This window comes from Phlebotomus papatasi, chromosome 2 (assembly GCF_024763615.1).
Source record: "Phlebotomus papatasi isolate M1 chromosome 2, Ppap_2.1, whole genome shotgun sequence".
NCBI classification, from domain to species: Eukaryota; Metazoa; Arthropoda; class Insecta; order Diptera; family Psychodidae; genus Phlebotomus; species Phlebotomus papatasi.
In genome coordinates this window covers 103,520,006-103,538,199 of record NC_077223.1, presented here as the reverse complement: position 1 = coordinate 103,538,199, position 18,194 = coordinate 103,520,006, and the positions used below count along the sequence as shown (strand labels likewise).

The 18,194-nt window shown below is 34.1% G+C and overlaps 1 protein-coding gene across 1 annotated transcript; it reads left to right on the top strand.

Moving 5' to 3' along the window:
• The first annotated feature begins 1,012 nt into the window (after positions 1–1,012).
• On the top strand, positions 1,013–18,136 carry LOC129800525 (1-acyl-sn-glycerol-3-phosphate acyltransferase gamma-like). The gene is made up of 5 exons (XM_055844980.1): positions 1,013–1,194; positions 2,210–2,396; positions 12,454–12,788; positions 12,862–13,420; positions 17,660–18,136. Exons 2-5 carry the CDS (start codon positions 2,216–2,218, stop codon positions 17,743–17,745), a joined length of 1,161 nt encoding a protein of 386 aa, XP_055700955.1. The 5' UTR covers positions 1,013–1,194; positions 2,210–2,215; the 3' UTR covers positions 17,746–18,136.
• Positions 18,137–18,194: the final 58 nt, after the last annotated feature.

Here is an 18,194-nt window from a genome sequence, read left to right as displayed (position 1 = left end):
CTTGCCCTTGTGGCCAATTCTGGACGTTAGAACTCTCCGGAATTCCTCTAAAAACTTTAATTCTTTAATGAACTTTCTTTCACTTTTTGTTGCTCCTTCTGGCATCTTTGCGGATTTAATGATTTTTTCTTGCTCCTCTACACAATTTATCAGTTCTGTCCTCAGTCTCCAGAGTAGCTCATCCTTCTGGACAAGGCTCAGCATTGGGTAGTTCTTAGCATTTCTCTGCAGGTCAGTTTGATTGTGATTCTCAATGTATCGCAGGAGGGCTCTTAGAAAATTGATTTCTCCCCCCAAAAGTTCCTTTCTTTTCCCATTGAATTCAAACTCATTCTCCTGCCTCACTGCCTCCCAATTCTTCCTCACTTGGAGCTTTATGTTTTTGGAGAGTTTCCAGAGATGGATCTTCTTGCCAAAGTCCTCTCCTGCCTCAATTTTCTCAAAGACAAATGCTTCCTTTTTTGGCATCTTTTGGCCTTTTTTGGCAGGTTTTTGGGATTTCTTGGGCTTTGGGGCTGATCCTACCAGGAGACGGGGATACATTTCCTTCCCACAAATGCTTACCTTGTTCTTCGAAGCTTCAGCAGCCTCCTCGGGGGTTTTGAAAGTGACCACAGCTGTGACACCCTGAGCCTTGGCCTGCATAACAAAGTCCACGGCATTCGGGAAGACTCCATGGAGATCTAAGTTACCCTCCGGGATATTTTTCACCACGATGCTGTTTGTTTTGGGCAGGAAAACCTGCTGCACCTGTTCGGTTTTGATCTCCTGGAATAAATCTCGCAGCGACATCCTGGAAATCTGAAGGAAAAGATTCATTAGGATTTATGTTAGAGATTTCTGGGGATTTTGTTACTGGAAATCACCTGAATCTTGAGGAAAATACAAAAAAAAATCTTGAGAAAAATCCACGTGAAAGCACTGTCAACAAAAATGACAACTAGCGCCGCCGCAAGTTCAACATTGAGTTAATGAGGAATTCGAGACGACAAATCCTATTCGAAATTGGGAAAATTTGCAGATTTTTCCGATAGAATTCCATTGTAAGTTTGTGTGAAGTGGTTTTTAGCAGTCGTGGTTTGTTTTTCGTGAAAATCACACGGAAATTGGTCACGCAGGTGTGCTAAAGTGTGATAATACAACTCATTAGAGTTGCACGTTTCATTGAGCAGTGCTGAATTACTCAATAAATTGGTGAGTATCGCTGGAGAAAGTTTCCTGCCTTTGAATTTTTTGTCTCCCATTGTCCTGGTTGTGACGTAATTGCTTCGCGCGAATGAGCCTGGGAAATCATCGTCCGGAAAGGGATGTTTCGGGCTAAACTTCCCCCGGAGGATTGTTGGGAAGGATAGAGACACCATGGGGATTAATTTGAATTGAGGTGGCTGTGGGAAAATTGCACGGAGCAACATGTTGTTTCTGTCAGGGCATTATTTATGACCCCTCTTTCCAAGTTCCTCGCGAACCAGGAAAGTGCACAGAGAGTTTTCGTGAGAGAAAGTGCAAGGAGAGCAATAGTTCTCTCACCTGCTGAGAGGAACTTTGACCTCTGTACTATCTCTCCACGCGAGCTCATTCCCTATCAGACAAAAATGCCAACTGCGGAAGATCTATAATGTTAAGGTAATCCCACTCGAGATAGCACAGTAAAAAAAAGCCCCTTCTCCCTGCTTCCATTGCATAATCCCCATAGCCCAAAGTTCAGAGGAAGCAGCAGAAGGAAAAGGCTAGAATCTCGTGCAATTAACCAGGAGAACCACAAGAAAGGTGGAAAGAAAGTGGTCAGAATTACTTTGCCAATTTGTAATTCAACATAAAGCCAGTTTTGATTGTGTCTTGGTCAATTCCACGGCAATATCAATAATTAAATGTACTGAACACGCCACTTGACGCTGTGCAATGTCAACAAGAGCTGGAGGAAGGGGGCAGAGCACCGTGTATAGAGTAAAAACAGAGAGAATTATGCAATTGAAGTTGTCTAGTAAAATATGCCCTGAAGATTTTTGCCGCGCAATCACAAAGCGAATTAATAAAAAAAAAAACAGATAATTTCCCAGGCTCCTCAATAATTTACTTTAGACTCTGATGATCTGGATCAGAGGTCAAGATTGTCATCCATTTCCCGATAATACACAAAACACTCTGCCTAAGCAAAACATTACCCCATTCAGACATTGTTCTGCTTTTCTCTCTTTCCATTTCTCTCCAGTTCAAAATGGGCTGGGTTAAGAAGATAAAGGAATCAACGCCAATTCACCTTTGTCTGGCCATAACGTTCTTCACTTCCGGCCTCGTTGTCAACGCTACTCAGCTGGTGCTCTTTATCACGGTGAAGCCCTTCAATAAAACTCTCTATCGCTCCTGCATGTACTACCTATGCTACTCACTCTACAGCCGTAAGTAATCCCTTATACGCATCTCATGTCCTTATTTCTCCTTATCTCATTCAAAATCGGACTTAAACGATTTTTTAACCCTAAGACGGCCAATAATCCGAAGAATAACATTTGAGGGGTTTTATTTAAAGAAGTTAAAGGGTTTTTAGCCATCTAAGTAAGAAAAAAAAACAAATAATAAACACGAGAAAAATATTTTCGTATCATTTAAAATATCGTCCAAAATAAGCAGTAATGGTGCTATTCCAATGAAAATGAAAAGGGGAAATTTTTCTCCTGAACATTTCTTTTAGTACATGGCTGTTCTTAACTCTTTCCGGACCACAACATATCCAGCGAACGAATTTCAGTAAAACTCACTTCATTGTAAGTCTTAGTGGTCAAATATGATACTTTTGTAGAGAAAGAATTTTCTCGGCCTCTGGGAAATTGGAAAACTCATGGGTACTCTCGTCCCCAAAAGAACGCAAAAGGAGACAAACTTCAATTTTCCAAAAGCCAATAATATCAATTTTGTGAATTAATTTTCCTTGTCAAATGACTCCTGTACGATGTTGATCATTAAAACAACAAGAATTATTGACCAGTATTTTGTGGGATGTCCAGGAAGTGGTCATGAAGACACCAAATTCCTGCTTGCCAACAGATTCCTCAAAATTTTTTCACACAATAACACTTTAACACACATTTCTCTCAACACGTTGTTATTGTAGACACAAGCTTTCTCAAGAGCCAAAAACACACTTCCTTGACAATCACATTTAATTAAAATCAGGAAAAACCCCTGAAAGCAATCTCTCGCACTGCCAAATGTCAAAATTATCGGCCATATTGGCAAAAATGTCGCTCCCGCTTGGAATTTTCTTACAAGGTTGTGTCAAAAAGCAAATGGCGGGCATTGGCGGGATAACCTTACTTTGACCTCTAGATTTTTGGGGACGAGAGTACCCAAGAAGTTTGAACAAGTTTTTTGAAAATTTAAGAAAAAATTGTTTTTCGAATTTATGTAATCTGTAATTGTTAGTTATCATACTTATTGGCCCCGAGAGGTTTTTCCTTATTCTGGTCTAGAAAATATCAAAAAAGTCACAATATCTCCAAGGAAGCAGAAAATCGAAAATTCACGATTTTTGACCTAAAATATCTTAGCTCAGGAATTAATTGGGATCCTGCAAAAAATATCCTAGATTTGGATATCCTTATAGTTTATAATCATCCACAAGAATCGGAATTTTATCGATTCTAAATAGTCTAAAAAAAATTATTTTTTCCATGGGTACCCAGAGTCCCAAAGGAGACGAAAGAGTTAACAAAGTTTATTGTCATTTGAATTGCCAAAAATATCAAATATGTGACTTCTGACAATGCCACGTGAGCTGAAATGGCAATGTCACGGCTACAGAATCGCATTTTCGAAAAAGCTCTCCTAAGATTCGAATCCAATTTGTCATATGACATTACCAGAGCGTTACAGAATTCCCCTCCAGGCCAAGTTACCGACTGACTGACAAGTGTCTTCTGTCAGCCTTCACCCCCCAACGGGTAACAGAACTATACCACCAGTAAAAGGTCTTGCCTTGAGCAAGAAGCGGGAAATATGAATTTCCCGCGAACAGGGAAGAGAAACCACCAGCCGGGTACTATTTCGCTATCAGGTGGAAAATCTCAATATGACTGATTTGGTTCCTGTCACGACTATTTTGCCCAGTCCTCGTTGTGTTTCAAAATCACAAACTAAAAAAAAGTCATGTATTAAAAAATATATTTATGAAAAATATTTCCCATTGTCACGCTTGTCATTGTTTTTAGTACACGGCTATTCTCATATGTTTCCACGTTACTGATTTTTCTTTTATCTTGGTTTCTGTCACGACTCTTCGGCAATTTTGGAACACGACGAGAACTCGGAAAAATACTCGTAACAGGAACCAATACAAAAAAGTCGATAACGCAAAAGCACACGAAAGCAGTCATGTACTAAAAAAAAGTGTTCAGGAGATAGATTTCCCTTTTTTATTTTTAAGTGAAATCACCATAATACAATTGATATTCGAATAAAAAATACTTATCCATTCATAATTTATTAGAACCTATTAGAAATTTCAATAGGGGAGACTGGGGTAAAAAGTCACAAGTCGAAAATTTCATAATTCAATATCTTCCAAGATAAAAGAGATAGCGACTTCAAATTTTTTCCTTAGATAGCTTCCATGAACCTTTTTCAATGTCGTAAGTTTCTTAGAATTCGAACAGGGGATTTAGAAAATAAAAAATAATGAAATTTTTAGGCCTGTTTTTGAAATATTTTTATTCCAAGAGATATCAATTCTTACCTACTTAATTTCCAAAATTGATGCACTGGCGAATATTTCCTAAATGATTTGGATTCTCTGAGTACGAATCCACTATCCGTTTTAGCTTTTTCCAAATATTCTTCTCTCCAGAAATCTTTTTCTTAAAAATGACCACTTGGGGTAAAAAGTATCAAAAGGTATGGGGCAGAAAGTAACAAAAACCGAAGCAATTCCTGATGTCTCACGGCGAAAGGAAACGTCATTCATTGCCATGTGTCGCCGCTTGTTGTTTATTTTGCATGGGTCAAACAATTTGCAGTTTTATTGGAATAATACTCATGAATCACAGAACTGTGATTCGTTACCTCATTCCCCTTAGCCCATCAACCATCGATGTTCTCTGAATTACTCCCCGATTGAGAAGTTTTGCCTGGTTCTCCACTTGATCATCGTGCTCATTTTTTTGTGAGACACAGAAGCAATTGAACACCCCGGATACCCCATGGAACCTAAAAAGATTGCGATGACACGTTGAGAATCTGCATTCCTCCGTTTATAGGCATCAACTATATTATATAGCACTACTGAATGGACACACATAGTTAAATTGAGTGGAATATACTATGAAAAAAAAATCTATCTTGCACTAGCACTTCTTCCTTTTTCTAATTTGTTTTTATTTTGCACTTAAGTGACGTTTACTCGGCAACTCTTCGGCAGATTTCGTCAAATGCATCTCGCCCAATTCGCCATTTTCGCCTTTTCAGAATGGTTAAATAGAATTTTCTTGCCAAAAAAAGCCTTTGGAAAATAACTTTAAAAATGCTTTTCTCGTTCAGATAGGAAAAACTCTGTTGCACAAAGGTGTAGAGAAATAAACATCCTATGAAAATATGTCATCTAGGCATTTTTTAATGTTATGGGAGCCCGTAATAAAGGGTATCAAAATGTGATAATTTTACCCCATGCCTGATACTATTTGCCCCAGCATTTTTGAGAATGGTCACAAAATCACCTTTTAGAAATCGGCTCAATAAACGTATTTCCTTACAAAATAGAGGAAAAATTACTTCCACAAAGTTGTAGAGCGGTAAATTTCCTATAAAACTGTGCTAATTAGAAATTTCTGAAGCGCTCGAGTAGCTTGTAAAAAAATAAAATATCCGTTTTGTGACTTTTTACCCCAGTCTCCCCTACCTTTTCAACGAGCCGAAAAATGATCACATTGTTATTGTGAGTTTCCATAAAATTTGGCAATTAATAATTTGGCAATTGGCAACTCAAATGAGGCATCAAACTTTTGATATTTCAAAAATGACCAACTTTTGGAAAACAATTAATTTTGATATGAAATAAAATTAATTTTATTAATATTAAAAGAGAAAAAAATATACTAGACGGTGTAGGGATACCCAATTTATTTATTTTACATTAAATCTTTACACGTCATTTACTGGTATAGTTAATTATCAAAGAAAATACTTTTTCTCCCAGAATTCAGTTCAGGGAAAAGTATTATCAAAATCATGTCCTAAGCTGGAAATGCAATATTTTAAACAATTTCAATACAAATTGAGATCTTTTGTTACTTCCTCTTCAGAAGTGTTGTTTATAAGCTTGAAAAATAGTTTATCGTCTTTTCTTGTTCTAAAATTAATTAATTTACGTTAAAAATATAAACATGAGTTTGACTGCAATTTTGGACACCTTGCTTGTAATTCGGGACACCGCTTGTAATTTCGGACAGTTTATATTTCGCAATAGGAGTCCAACTTACGTTCATTCACAACTCCAAATAATCAAGTTCTTCTTTTTTATGAGAGGGAACCGTAGGATGTCCCAAGGTATTCGAAAACTTTCCATAATAAGAGATATATATCCATAATAAGAGATATAGATCCATAATAAAGAGATTTTAATAATTTTATTTACACTGTCCAATTTTACCCTCAAAGATTTTGCTTAAATTTGATTTTTTTGGAAAGATTCTTTTCAACCTGACTGCATTGGTCTCAATCAGTTATGAATCTGCAAAGTACCCGTAATATTTTACGGAAATACAGGTCAAATTGCCTAGCATTTAAAGGGGTTAATTTTGGGAAGGTAACGGATTTTCCAAAAAATTTAACAGTTTAACAGTTTCCACGTTCCAAGGTGCACATCAAAAAGCACATTTAAAGCGTTTTGATTAATATTTACAGCTTTTTTTACATTTATCCTCAGAAGAAGTGCCTGTCAGTCTATGACTAAGTACACAAAAATAATTTTGAACGAATAAAAACTTTATTATTAGGGGGAGGCTTTGAACTTTCGCATACTAAAATGATGTTCAAGTTCAGTGATTTTTTCTGACTACCATGCAAACCGTATGGATTCTCCAACTATGCCAAAAAAATGTCTTACTTATAAGGTTCATAATCCCACCAAACATAATCCCAGGAAATCCTTAGATTTTCCTCCAGAGGAAAATGAAAATTTAATGGCGATTTATCCGATAGATGAATCAAGTTTCTATTATCGCACACGATTCACGCCATCATTGAACACCCCATTTTCACCGTAAATTTTGCACCGGACACTAAAAGTTGCACATCATTGTTTAAAGGGAACTCTAATCTACTTGATTAACCCATTTTTATAAGGAATAAAACATTTTAATATCACTTTTTTGGAACTTTTCTGAGAGATGTTTTATTGACATTAAAAACCATTTTTTTGCTTGATTCTACGAGAATTTCACTCCGGAAACGGTTAAATCTGATGAATACTTTCTTGAAAAGTCCAAATATCACCAAATTTACACGAATCAATAAGTTTTTAAAGCTAAAAATTGACTAAAACTCTGCAAGCGAGAAGACCACACAAGATTCCACCATTCCTCCACGGAGCCGGATATGCACAAAAACGTTTGAATGTGCATCATTGAAGATTTCTCTGTTCCTGCAGCTGCAGGAATCGGGATTTAGCACAGATATTGAGCTTCAGCAGGTGAACAAGCTAAAATTTTCACAAAACATCTTCTTACGGACAGTTTCTTTTCTTTGTCATGCAAAACAACACAATAGTGAGGTTATGTCAAAGATTGTCAAAAACCAGTTGTAAACTGTATGAGCTTATTACAGATGTGATTCTTTCATTGCACATTCAGTTTGTGCAATCTTGAAAAATATTTTTATATCAAAGAAATGCAAAATTGCTTAATAATTACTCAACTGCAACCTATTTGAGTCAAATTACTTCTTGTTTATCAATTTTACGATTTTTAAGTTTTCCTTTTTAGTGATGGATCAAATCGGTAGATTACAATAGATGTGAATATGAGGGATCGTATCTAAAATGAAGTTTCCTGGAAAATATCTGAAAGAAGCAGTCTTCTATTTGCGATCGATGAATCTGAGTCAAGTTTGTGAATTTTGTTCCACCCACAAAAAGTGTCTGTTCAGCCTAAAAGATTTTTACTTAAATCTGATTCCTAATAACCCTTCTACCCTCTGTGATAGTAGTTTTTCAGAAAAGTGATATTAATTCTGCACAATCGTATGAAATATTGCACAGCAAAATTACAGTTTTTGACCTGTTTTTATTTTTTGCTTCCTGAAACTAGGAAAAAAGGATTAGACTCTCAATTTTTTCAGGAAAGATGGGATTTAAGGTTAGCTATTACAATATAAAGCCATATGTCAGATTCATAAAGGAATATGGGAGAAATATGAAGTGTCCGAAGGTAGCGTATATGCGAACGATCAAAGCCTCCCCCTACAGAAATTTCAATGGTGAAGATAAAAACACTAATATGCTTTATAACGCTAAAGAATGATATTGAAAATTACTGCACATAAAAACACTGTGCAAGAACTTAAAATTCAATGTTTGATTTTGAAGTTTTATAAATTTGATTACATGTCAAGGACGTCAAGGACATTAAATTAAGCTAATGCGCCCTCTAGTTCCAAAAACGTATTCGCCTTAAATATGACAAGTTGACATGGATTTTGATTATGCCTTCGCCACACCTTTTAGTTAGGCATAATTTCATGAAGGCAAAATTCGGGTCCCTTTCTTCCTCAAAAGATTTACATAAGTCTACATATCTCATTCTTTCGGATTCAAAATTGGACTGAACCAATTTTAATTTGGTGTGACGGTCAAAATAAGAAGAAGAGTGCGAAAGAGTAGGATAGATATATGCAAAGCCTTTAAGAAAGAAATGATGTGAATTTTGACTTTATGAAATTTTCCTGATCTAAAATGTGTGCCGGAGCTATTAAGAATCAAAAGTGTCCCTGAATCCTTTTTGACAGGCCATTTAAGATCGTAAATTAAATGTTCAAAATTCATATTTTTTACAAAAAAAAAGACAAATTCAAACCTATAAGCAACTTTTCTCCTACTGAAAATCTAACATTCAATAGGCTTTTGTAACGCTTATCATTGACTTTGATATTTCATTCCTAACCAACTTGACCCTGAAAGTTCTTTCACTCACTTTTGAATGAACAGAAAAAAAATGAAAAGAACAACAAAAGAAGCTCTCTTTTGTATTTATTTGTAGAGGAGACCTCAATAATTCAACAATTTAACATGCAATCACTCAAAAATATCCAGTCTTCAATGGGTTTTGAGTCAAGTTGACAAAAATAGGTTTTATATGGAGTTTTAATGGCTTTACATAAATTATCTCATTTGTAGACTTTACGCGCTCAGAAAAGTGTAATACACAAGATGAACTTTGCATTGCAATTAGCAAAGGTTGAAAGTGTAAGAAAAATGTCTGGTGATTAGATAATAAAATTATTAACGATATGAAGTAAATTCATAAATTCCCTAAATATTTTGCTCAAATTGGAGCTTTTTTTGATGCTTTACCAAAATGAAGTTCCAAATATTTCGATTCTTATTGCAAATAACTGAAGAATAAAATAAAAATGTGAGAGAAAAAGAAACGAAAAATGCCTATAAGCAAGAGAAATTTAGCATTGAATATAATAAAACATACACAATTAAAATATTAATTATTTTATTCATTCTCTGAGTAAATGTAATGTTTTTCTTGATAAAGACTTCAAAGATGCAGAGAGAAGAAAAAAAATTAAACATTTTATTTTAATTATAGTAAAATAAATTTGCTTACTCACTGTGAGTAAGGCAGAGGTTTAAAGAGAACTTAAATTTTTATCTGAATAATATAAACCAGGGGCATGACGTTTCCTATGTTTCCCATATGTTTCTAGCGTGCCGAAAAAAACTTTGGAGTTTATTCGGTGTTTTCTGTCTTTGTGGAATGAATTAGCAAAAAATACAAATACAAAATAAAAGCCAATTTAATATGGAATGGGCAACCGAAAACCCCAAATTGGTAACCTACGTAGTTTCGGAGAGATCTCGTGAAATGTGTATGAAAACAGGGAAAAATTTACACTAAAACTGGTCGCATATGTGAACTATACATTTTTCTTTCTTCGATTTAGATAAGTTAATAGGCTTTTTTTTATTTACCTGGATTTTTTACAATGGAAACAAATTTTTTACAAAAAAGATTTGATTCTCACATTCGAGAAAAATGTTAATCTAGAATAAATTTTAGGTTATGTAATCCCGAAAAAGTAATACTCTCATAACAGACAATTTCCAAATTCCAATAAAATATGCGGTGATTATATTCTTTAACTCCTCAATACACTCTAAGAACATTTTAATTTACTTTATATTTTATTGAGTTTTTCAGGTTCTGAAAATAAAATCTAATGATATTTTATATCAATTGTTATGGCTCTGGCACAACTTTTAGATCAAGGAAATTTCATGAAATCAAAATTCAAATCCTTTTTTTTTGTCAAATTGTTTGTATAAGTCTATCCTACTCTTTTGCACTCTTCTTCTTCTTCTTTTGAACATCACACCAAATGTAATTTAGTTCAATCTAATTTTGAGTGGGAAAGATCGAGGATGCACATATGCAAAACGTTTGGGAGAGAAAGAGATGTGAATTATAATTTTACGAAATGTTCCCGATCGAAAAGGTGTGATTTATGCCAATGTGATTTACGCTCACATTCCATCACAACGATCACAACTATTGTAATTGATCGCGAAACTGGATTTTTCTACATATTTAACTTATTTATGGTAAATAAAGTTGCAGAAGCATTAAAAAATCGTTTTAAAAGATGTGGCTCCTCTACTTAGTAAGTTCAATGATGGTTTTAAAAATACTACAAAAAGTTCTATCAGAAAAATTTTTATTAGACCAATGCCGTATTGGTCTAATAAAACATTTTTGGATTATAAATTTTCTGAAGCGCATTTTTGCGCAAAAAAAATACTTTTGTTATCGGGGTATAATAGCAAATTAACAAATTATTGTTTTTCTTAATAGTGTAAATATTCTTTTTTAAATCAAAAATTTATTCAATTTGATAATTTATTTTTAAAAGTAAAATAACCCGTGTAAATATTTTTTGAAAGAGAGATTTTAAATACCTTTAAAGCCAGGAAAATATGCCAATTAAATTTATATATGGCTCTAAATTTAATATGTTCTTAGTCTTTTAGTATTTAAATGAGTTTCCGAAGCTTTTTCAATATTTTTCGATTTTAGAATTCAGGAAATGTTAAAATATCTTGAAAATTCCCCAGAATTTCTTTGGCTATTAATTTTCCGAAATAAGTTGACAAGAATTCTTGGCAATGCAATTTTAATTTAGGTGTATTATATATTTTTTGTAAATGGATTCATAATGTTTTTTTTATAAAATTAAACATTACAAAAATTAAATTGGTCGGAAAAGGTTGAAGAATACATATTATTTAAAATATATTATAAATATTATTTTTTTTTTTTATTTTTGCGAATTTTAATCTTTGTTGCTTTATTTTTTAATGTCAAATGTGGTTATTGTAAGAATCATGAAATTGTAATAATCGAAAGGGTTCACATTTAGCTTCTACCCAATCCCGGCAACCTCAGCAAAGACAAAAACTAAGTTCATTAACCCATTCCTTACCATGGTATTATACATCATACGCAAATTGAGTGATTTTAGATGATTTATTCCAAGGCAATTGATATTCGAGTTTCTGTCGGAAATGGATTCTTAGTTACTTTAGTCCTTCAATTACTTGGAAAAAATAGACCGACAGAGATGGGAATACATTTTGTTACTTTTTTCTCGCTTCACGTGAAGTCATGCAAAAATTTTGCTCAAAATGGCGGACGAAAAATGCGACATCCCGTCGAATATGTTAAAATTGGCCTTTATCCTCTTTCCTGATTTGAATTCTGGTTGACAATGTGTTTTCTTGGATAGTTACTCTATCTAAATCAATAGAGTTTGTAATGAATTAATGAACAAAATTTAAATTCAGTGACCGTTAAGACGCGTGTTTGAGGGCGGCTCAATCATCTATTAACCAGTAGGAAACTAATCCAAAAATATGAACATTCTATTTCAAGTATTTCTGGTACATTGACTGAATCGGTTAAAGTCTCTCACTAGATTGGAGAAAAAGAATAACTTTGACTAATTGCCGCTGCGATCGCTAGCGAGCATAGCTAGCTATAAAAACAGCGCTTTCGGCATATTTTTGTTGAGTCGGTAAGCAAAAATATGCTGACTGGTTAGCAGTTCTCGAATAAAAAGTGCTAACCAAAGTGCTTTCAGTTGACTTGAAATCGGTTAGCATTTGTTGCTTGATCGGTACTGCAACAAAATGAAAGAATTCTCATTGACCCAGAATGCATTTCTTTCATTTTTTTTCGGCAGAAATTGTGTTCCTCACTGACTGGTGGTCCAACAGTCGTGTCATCCTCTATATTGATCCGGACGATCAGAAAAAATACTTTGGTCAGGAGCATGTAATGGGCCTCATGAATCATACGTATGAGATTGATTGGCTAGTTGGTTGGTCGTTTTGTGAGAAGATTGGAGTTTTGGGCAATTGTAAGGCCTACGCCAAGAAGGTCATTCAGTATCTGCCCATCATTGGGTGGGCATGGAAATTCTCGGAATTTGTATTCCTCGAACGATCTTTTGACAAGGACAAGGAGCTCATTGGGAGGCAGTTAGCTAATCTTTTGGCCTATCCGGATCCCATATTTGTGAGTTTGTCCATTTTTTTTTTGCAAGAGGGGGAAATGGCGAAGGATGGGGACTAAGGGAATGTTTTTGTAGCTTCTGTTGACTCCGGAAGGAACGAGATTTACCAAGGAGAAGCACGAGGCATCGGTGAAGTTTGCCAAAGAGAAGGGCACAACCGCCTTGACGTACCATCTCATTCCAAGGAGCCGGGGCTTTACGACAAGTCTGCCGCATTTGAGGGGGAAATGTCCGGGAATTCTGGATGTTCAGTTGGCTTTCAAGACAGATGACAGGGTGGCTCCGACAGTGTCAAATCTTCTGTGTGGTCGAGGAGTTACGGCGCACATGTACATAAAGCGCATTGATCTCAATGATGTTCCGGACAAGGATGAGGAGGCTGCTGAGTGGCTTCAGGAGATGTTCAGGAGGAAGGATCGGATGCAGGAGAGTTTTCACAAGCATGGTGACTTTTTCACATCTTCAGGAGTTCCGCGTCTCAATCAGTATGAATATAAGCCACGCCTCAGGACACTACTCAACACAACTGGATGGGCAATCGTCACACTCACCCCAATGACTTTCTATCTGGTCAAAATGCTCCTCAGTGGCGAGATTATCTTCTTCTCAATTGGTGCTGGCATTCTTTTCACTTGTAAGTACCAGTTTTTTTTGTTGATATATCGTTTTTTTTTATGTGTGATAAATCGATAAATGATTATTCATAAATTTTACAATAAATCGTCGCTTGAATTATTAATTATCCTATTCGGTCTATTTCTATTTGCTATGTAATGGAAATAGTACATAAAGTTGATCCAATAGGTCAAATTACGAAGCATTAAAATAGTATGGTTGCTTTATTAAATTCAAAAATGCAAATATTTGAATAAAAATGAGTTACTGCTGAGATTATTTAAATATCCTAAACTAAATAAAGATGGGGGCTGAATTCTATTTATTCTATTATTATTTAGTGTAGGAATTATTTTCGAATTTTAGGCCTCAGTTCCTCTGTGGAACGTTCTACCACCAATTTCTTATAATTATTTAATGTAAAGGTTATTTTCGAATTTGAGGTTATATACGATCTAACCTCAAAACAAAGGCCTGCTGTATCAGAAAATTTTTAAATACAATGTAACTTGCAGTTTTTTTTTCTATAAATTTCAAAATAAAGTTCAATTTTTATTTCTACGTCTAACAAAAAAGCACATATTTGCTTTTTGTTATATTTATAAGGTTAGAATTTAATTGACCTAAAAGTTCAAAGAAAGTTCAAATAAATTTTCTGTACATGCGAAATTATTGGTCAAATATTCCTTTGAACTGCCGATTAACAGATTCTTCCACACAAAATACCTCTTGAGTTTTTAAGGTTAGGATGCATAACCTAATTTTTTTCCAATTAATCTTTTTTCCCAAAAAAGAGACTGAGGTATGAAAATTTTATTACTATTTTTCATGTTTTCTATTCTTTTGTAGAAAAACATAAATAAATAAAATCACAAAAATTAAAGAGGTTATGCTGAAAATTGAAGTTTAGGGATTGAAATAACCTTAAAAAGGTATATTTCATATGAACTTAAATTAAAAAATAATGCGCAAAGAAAAATAGATTCTTCTGTATAAAAAAATCTTTAACGCTTTCAAATTGTTTTAGTGCTTATTTTAGTACTTCTTGTTGTCGAGATTTTTCACCTGATAGCGTTATAGAATCCGGCTGGCGGGTTCCCTAACCTCAAAAAAAAACGTCATATTGCGCTATGTTTTCAAGAAAATTTCCAAAGTTAATTTATATTTAAATCCTGATATCTGCATTAATCGTATCGGGATATATTTTTTCCATGTAATCGTGCTCCAAAAACGTAAGTATATCCCGTATTGGAAAAATCTCCTAAGTCTCCATGTGTAGACCGCCCAGGGGTGACCTCCCCGCGATATGGATTCTTCTTCCGTGCCCCCGGAGTTTTTGGACAGAGCCAGTGCGCAGTGCGTTATTATGTTATGTTTACAGTAGACTCTCTCAAATTCGGGCATTTGGGACCAAAATGTCATCCGAATGAGAGAGAAATTTGGACGACAAACTATTTGAATTTCGGGTGCAACTTTTTGAAATGCAGCGATTTTTTCTTCATCTGCATGCATATATTGAGTTTACATACTCATATTTATCGTAAAGTTCATGAAAACCCCTTAACAATACAAAATTACATCATAACTAAGACAAATCATGGCAAATTTAAGGATATTTGCTTCATTCGATAATCAGGATAATCAATATCAAACTTAAAAAATGTCAACAAACATTTTTCGAATTCAGCTGCCGCCCGAATTAAAAAGTAGCCCGATCTTAAAAGAGCCGAATTAGCGAGAGCCTACTGTTTGTCTTTTCCTAACATTCAGTTACTTGCACCGGGCGGGATTCGGCCTCACAACTGTGAGAGTTGAGTCAGAGATCTCATCTTAGCCACTGAGATCTCCATATCTGCATTAAAATGAACTTTCAAATTGGCACTTTAGTAATTTCGGCCATTTGAATTCTTCTCTAGGTTATGAAAATTCAAACATAACCTCACATTATTTTAACCTATTATCAGTGTAATCAAACAGTCTTTTTGATGAGTTCCGGTTAAAATTCCGAAAGCCAAAATGCTGAATTCCTAAAAGTATTAATGCTACGCCCATAATTATAATCGCGCTTACTGGAGGCAAAGGATTTTTGTATTTTGGGAAATTATTCCACACATTACCCTCGGTTTAATTTTGTCCTGTTCAGGATTTTGATCATTCATGATTTTGGCTTCTAGAATTTTTTTGTAATACAGTAGAGATAGAGTCTCTCAAATCTGAATCTCTCAATTTCGAATGCCGTTTAACCCTTTAAGGACGATTGGAACATCGGTGTCCCATAAAGAAAATTATTTTTCCTGAAAGTTATTTTTTCCTTATGTTTGTACGTAATTGCAAACTAGAAGGTTGAAGGAATCTAGGATATTTTTTGCAAGGCTCTAGCTATTTGCTATACAGTAAATTTTTAAGCTAAAAAATGACGAATTTTGAAATTCTCAGCTTGAAAATTAATTTTAATTATTCTTTATACTTCCAATTTTTTTTAAGCAAAACCGTTTTGGAAAAAGAAACTACAATACTCAAACATTATATTTTTAATTAGAGTGAAAAGTATCATTCATTAGTATTGTCAGAAAAATTACTTAAATTTTTAGGCTATCTTTGTCCCTATCGCTCATAGAGGTAAAAAATACACCGAATCAGACTCTGTTGGATTTTCTAAGACTAGATGTAAGACCTTTTACTAATTTTGTCTACCGGTTTCATTTTTATAGCGTATTTTCGATCCGCGCAAACTGTCTCGCCTTTAAAGGGTTAATATCAAAATGTTAATTGTGAGGTTATGTTAAAAAGTTCGTATTCTGGATGAATGAAAATCATCTTCATGTGCTTCTTCCTGAATGTTTACATACGTTATGATCGTATAAAATGAAAAGGAAGTATGTTACCACTAAGACTTGTGGAAAAGTACGGGAATTTGATTCAAGGTACAATTTATTCTCACATACATTTCGTTAGTTTTGGAAAAATCGTTCGAATTTGGGAGGTTAGAAATGTCAAAAATACCCCCCGAGCGTTCGAATTTAGGAGACTCTACTGTATCTTCTCGAAACTTAACAAGTTTAAGATTTATTTCCGGGAATATGTATTAGCATTTTTAAAAGAATTAAAATTGACAAGGAGAAAAGCATAATTGCATTATTTTCCTTTTAATTATTTATTTATTGAGTCATATTCCAAAATATAGTAACCTTTTACATGAAAAATAGCAGTATATTTTTTGAGGAATGAACAAATTGAGAAGGAATTTATTAAAATATTAAAAAATGCGAATATTATTTGTGAACTTTGTGAATAAGTTACAAATTGTTTGCATGCCATTGACTTTTTTTTGCCATTGCCATTGACCTTTTGAGGTTAACTCCAACGTAACCTCACAATTCAAATTAACCTTTTAACTGTGAGAGTAGAACAGAAATAAAAATGCCCTACATATACTAAGAGGATTCGTTCACTGTTAAAAAAAAACTTTGAGGTTTTTTACATAGGGAAACCGGAGCAGAATTAGCCAGGGGTAAAATTAGACAGTCACTGGGATGTTCTAGTTTGTTGTAGAAGGCATATTGAGCAAATTTCTATTTTATTCAGAGTAAACATTTATTATTGTACTAATTCAAGCATTTTTTTTAAACGCTGTAAAAATGTGTTTCTTAAACTTTTCAAGAAATCTCACAAGGTTTTATTTAATTGTTTTATTTTCTTTAGCCTTGCTTTTAAATTTTTAACGGCGTTATCACACTTGCACATTAGAATTTTAATGTGATTCACATTAATTGTCGCTTGTAAGCGTCCAAATATGTTATTTGTGTCTTTGAGTCACTTAATATTTGGGGTTTTTCTATTTATTGATAAAGAAGTGGACTTGGCCTGCAAAAATAAGTTTAAATTTACTTAAAGGATAAAATTTTTCACATTAAAAAATTAAAGAGAAAATCGAATTAATTTTTCGCATTAATGCTATAAATCAATTTATATCAGATTTTGCGGGCCAAGTCTACCTTTTTATCAACAATTAGATCAAATTTTGAATATAAAATGATTCAAACACACAAATTACACATTTGGACTCCCACCAGCGACAATTAATGTGAATCATATTAAAATTTTAATGTGTAAGGCAAAGTGGACTCTTGCCAAGAGAAGTTTGACAGGACATCTTTTTCTAGGTTATGATCAACAAAACTTAACCTAATTTTTTACAAAATCCATTGCCTTGCATCAAATATTCATAATTTAATTTGTAATATTTTTATCTCTTCAGTCCATACGCTACTTCAGAAGGCCATCGGGATGTCCAAGATCAGTAAAGGATCAGCTTACGGTGCTATGCAGAAGAATCATCAATAATGGGTGCGCGTGCAAGATGGGTGTTTAGCTTCAGAAACCACCTCCTCAAACACTGTACAAAATATTATATATTTTGTATTTTTTTCGACAATTTATTTGACTTTTTTGATTTTTGACCAATTTATGAGCTTCCTTGGACCATTTAGAGAGGAATTTCCTTTTTTTGTAATTTTTACTTAAATTGCGGTCTCTTGTGTTTATCCGAGGGGAAGTTTGTGTTGAGGGTTTTTTTTTTTTTGGAGCGCTCTGGCACAGTGTCATCATGAGATTGCGTCAGCCCATTGGACCTCCGGAATGGATAATTATTTTAGATAGGTCATGTATACTGTATTGTAATGTTTTCGAATGGTATTTTATTAAAAGAAAAAACTTGAAATTGTTGAAAGTAAAAGTGGAGTTTTCCATGGACGTGTCGGATGTTTAGAATTTGGAATTTTGGTGGGAATGGG

Excerpts from the sequence above, each read along its gene's own strand:
- LOC129800525 (XM_055844980.1), top strand. The coding sequence starts at position 2,216 with ATGGGCTGGGTTAAGAAGATAAAGGAATCAACGCCAATTCACCTTTGT. Across the intron at positions 2,397-12,453 it reads ATGCTACTCACTCTACAGCC|AAATTGTGTTCCTCACTGAC; the intron begins GTAAGTAATCCC and ends TTTTTTCGGCAG. Across the intron at positions 12,789-12,861 it reads CCTATCCGGATCCCATATTT|CTTCTGTTGACTCCGGAAGG; the intron begins GTGAGTTTGTCC and ends ATGTTTTTGTAG.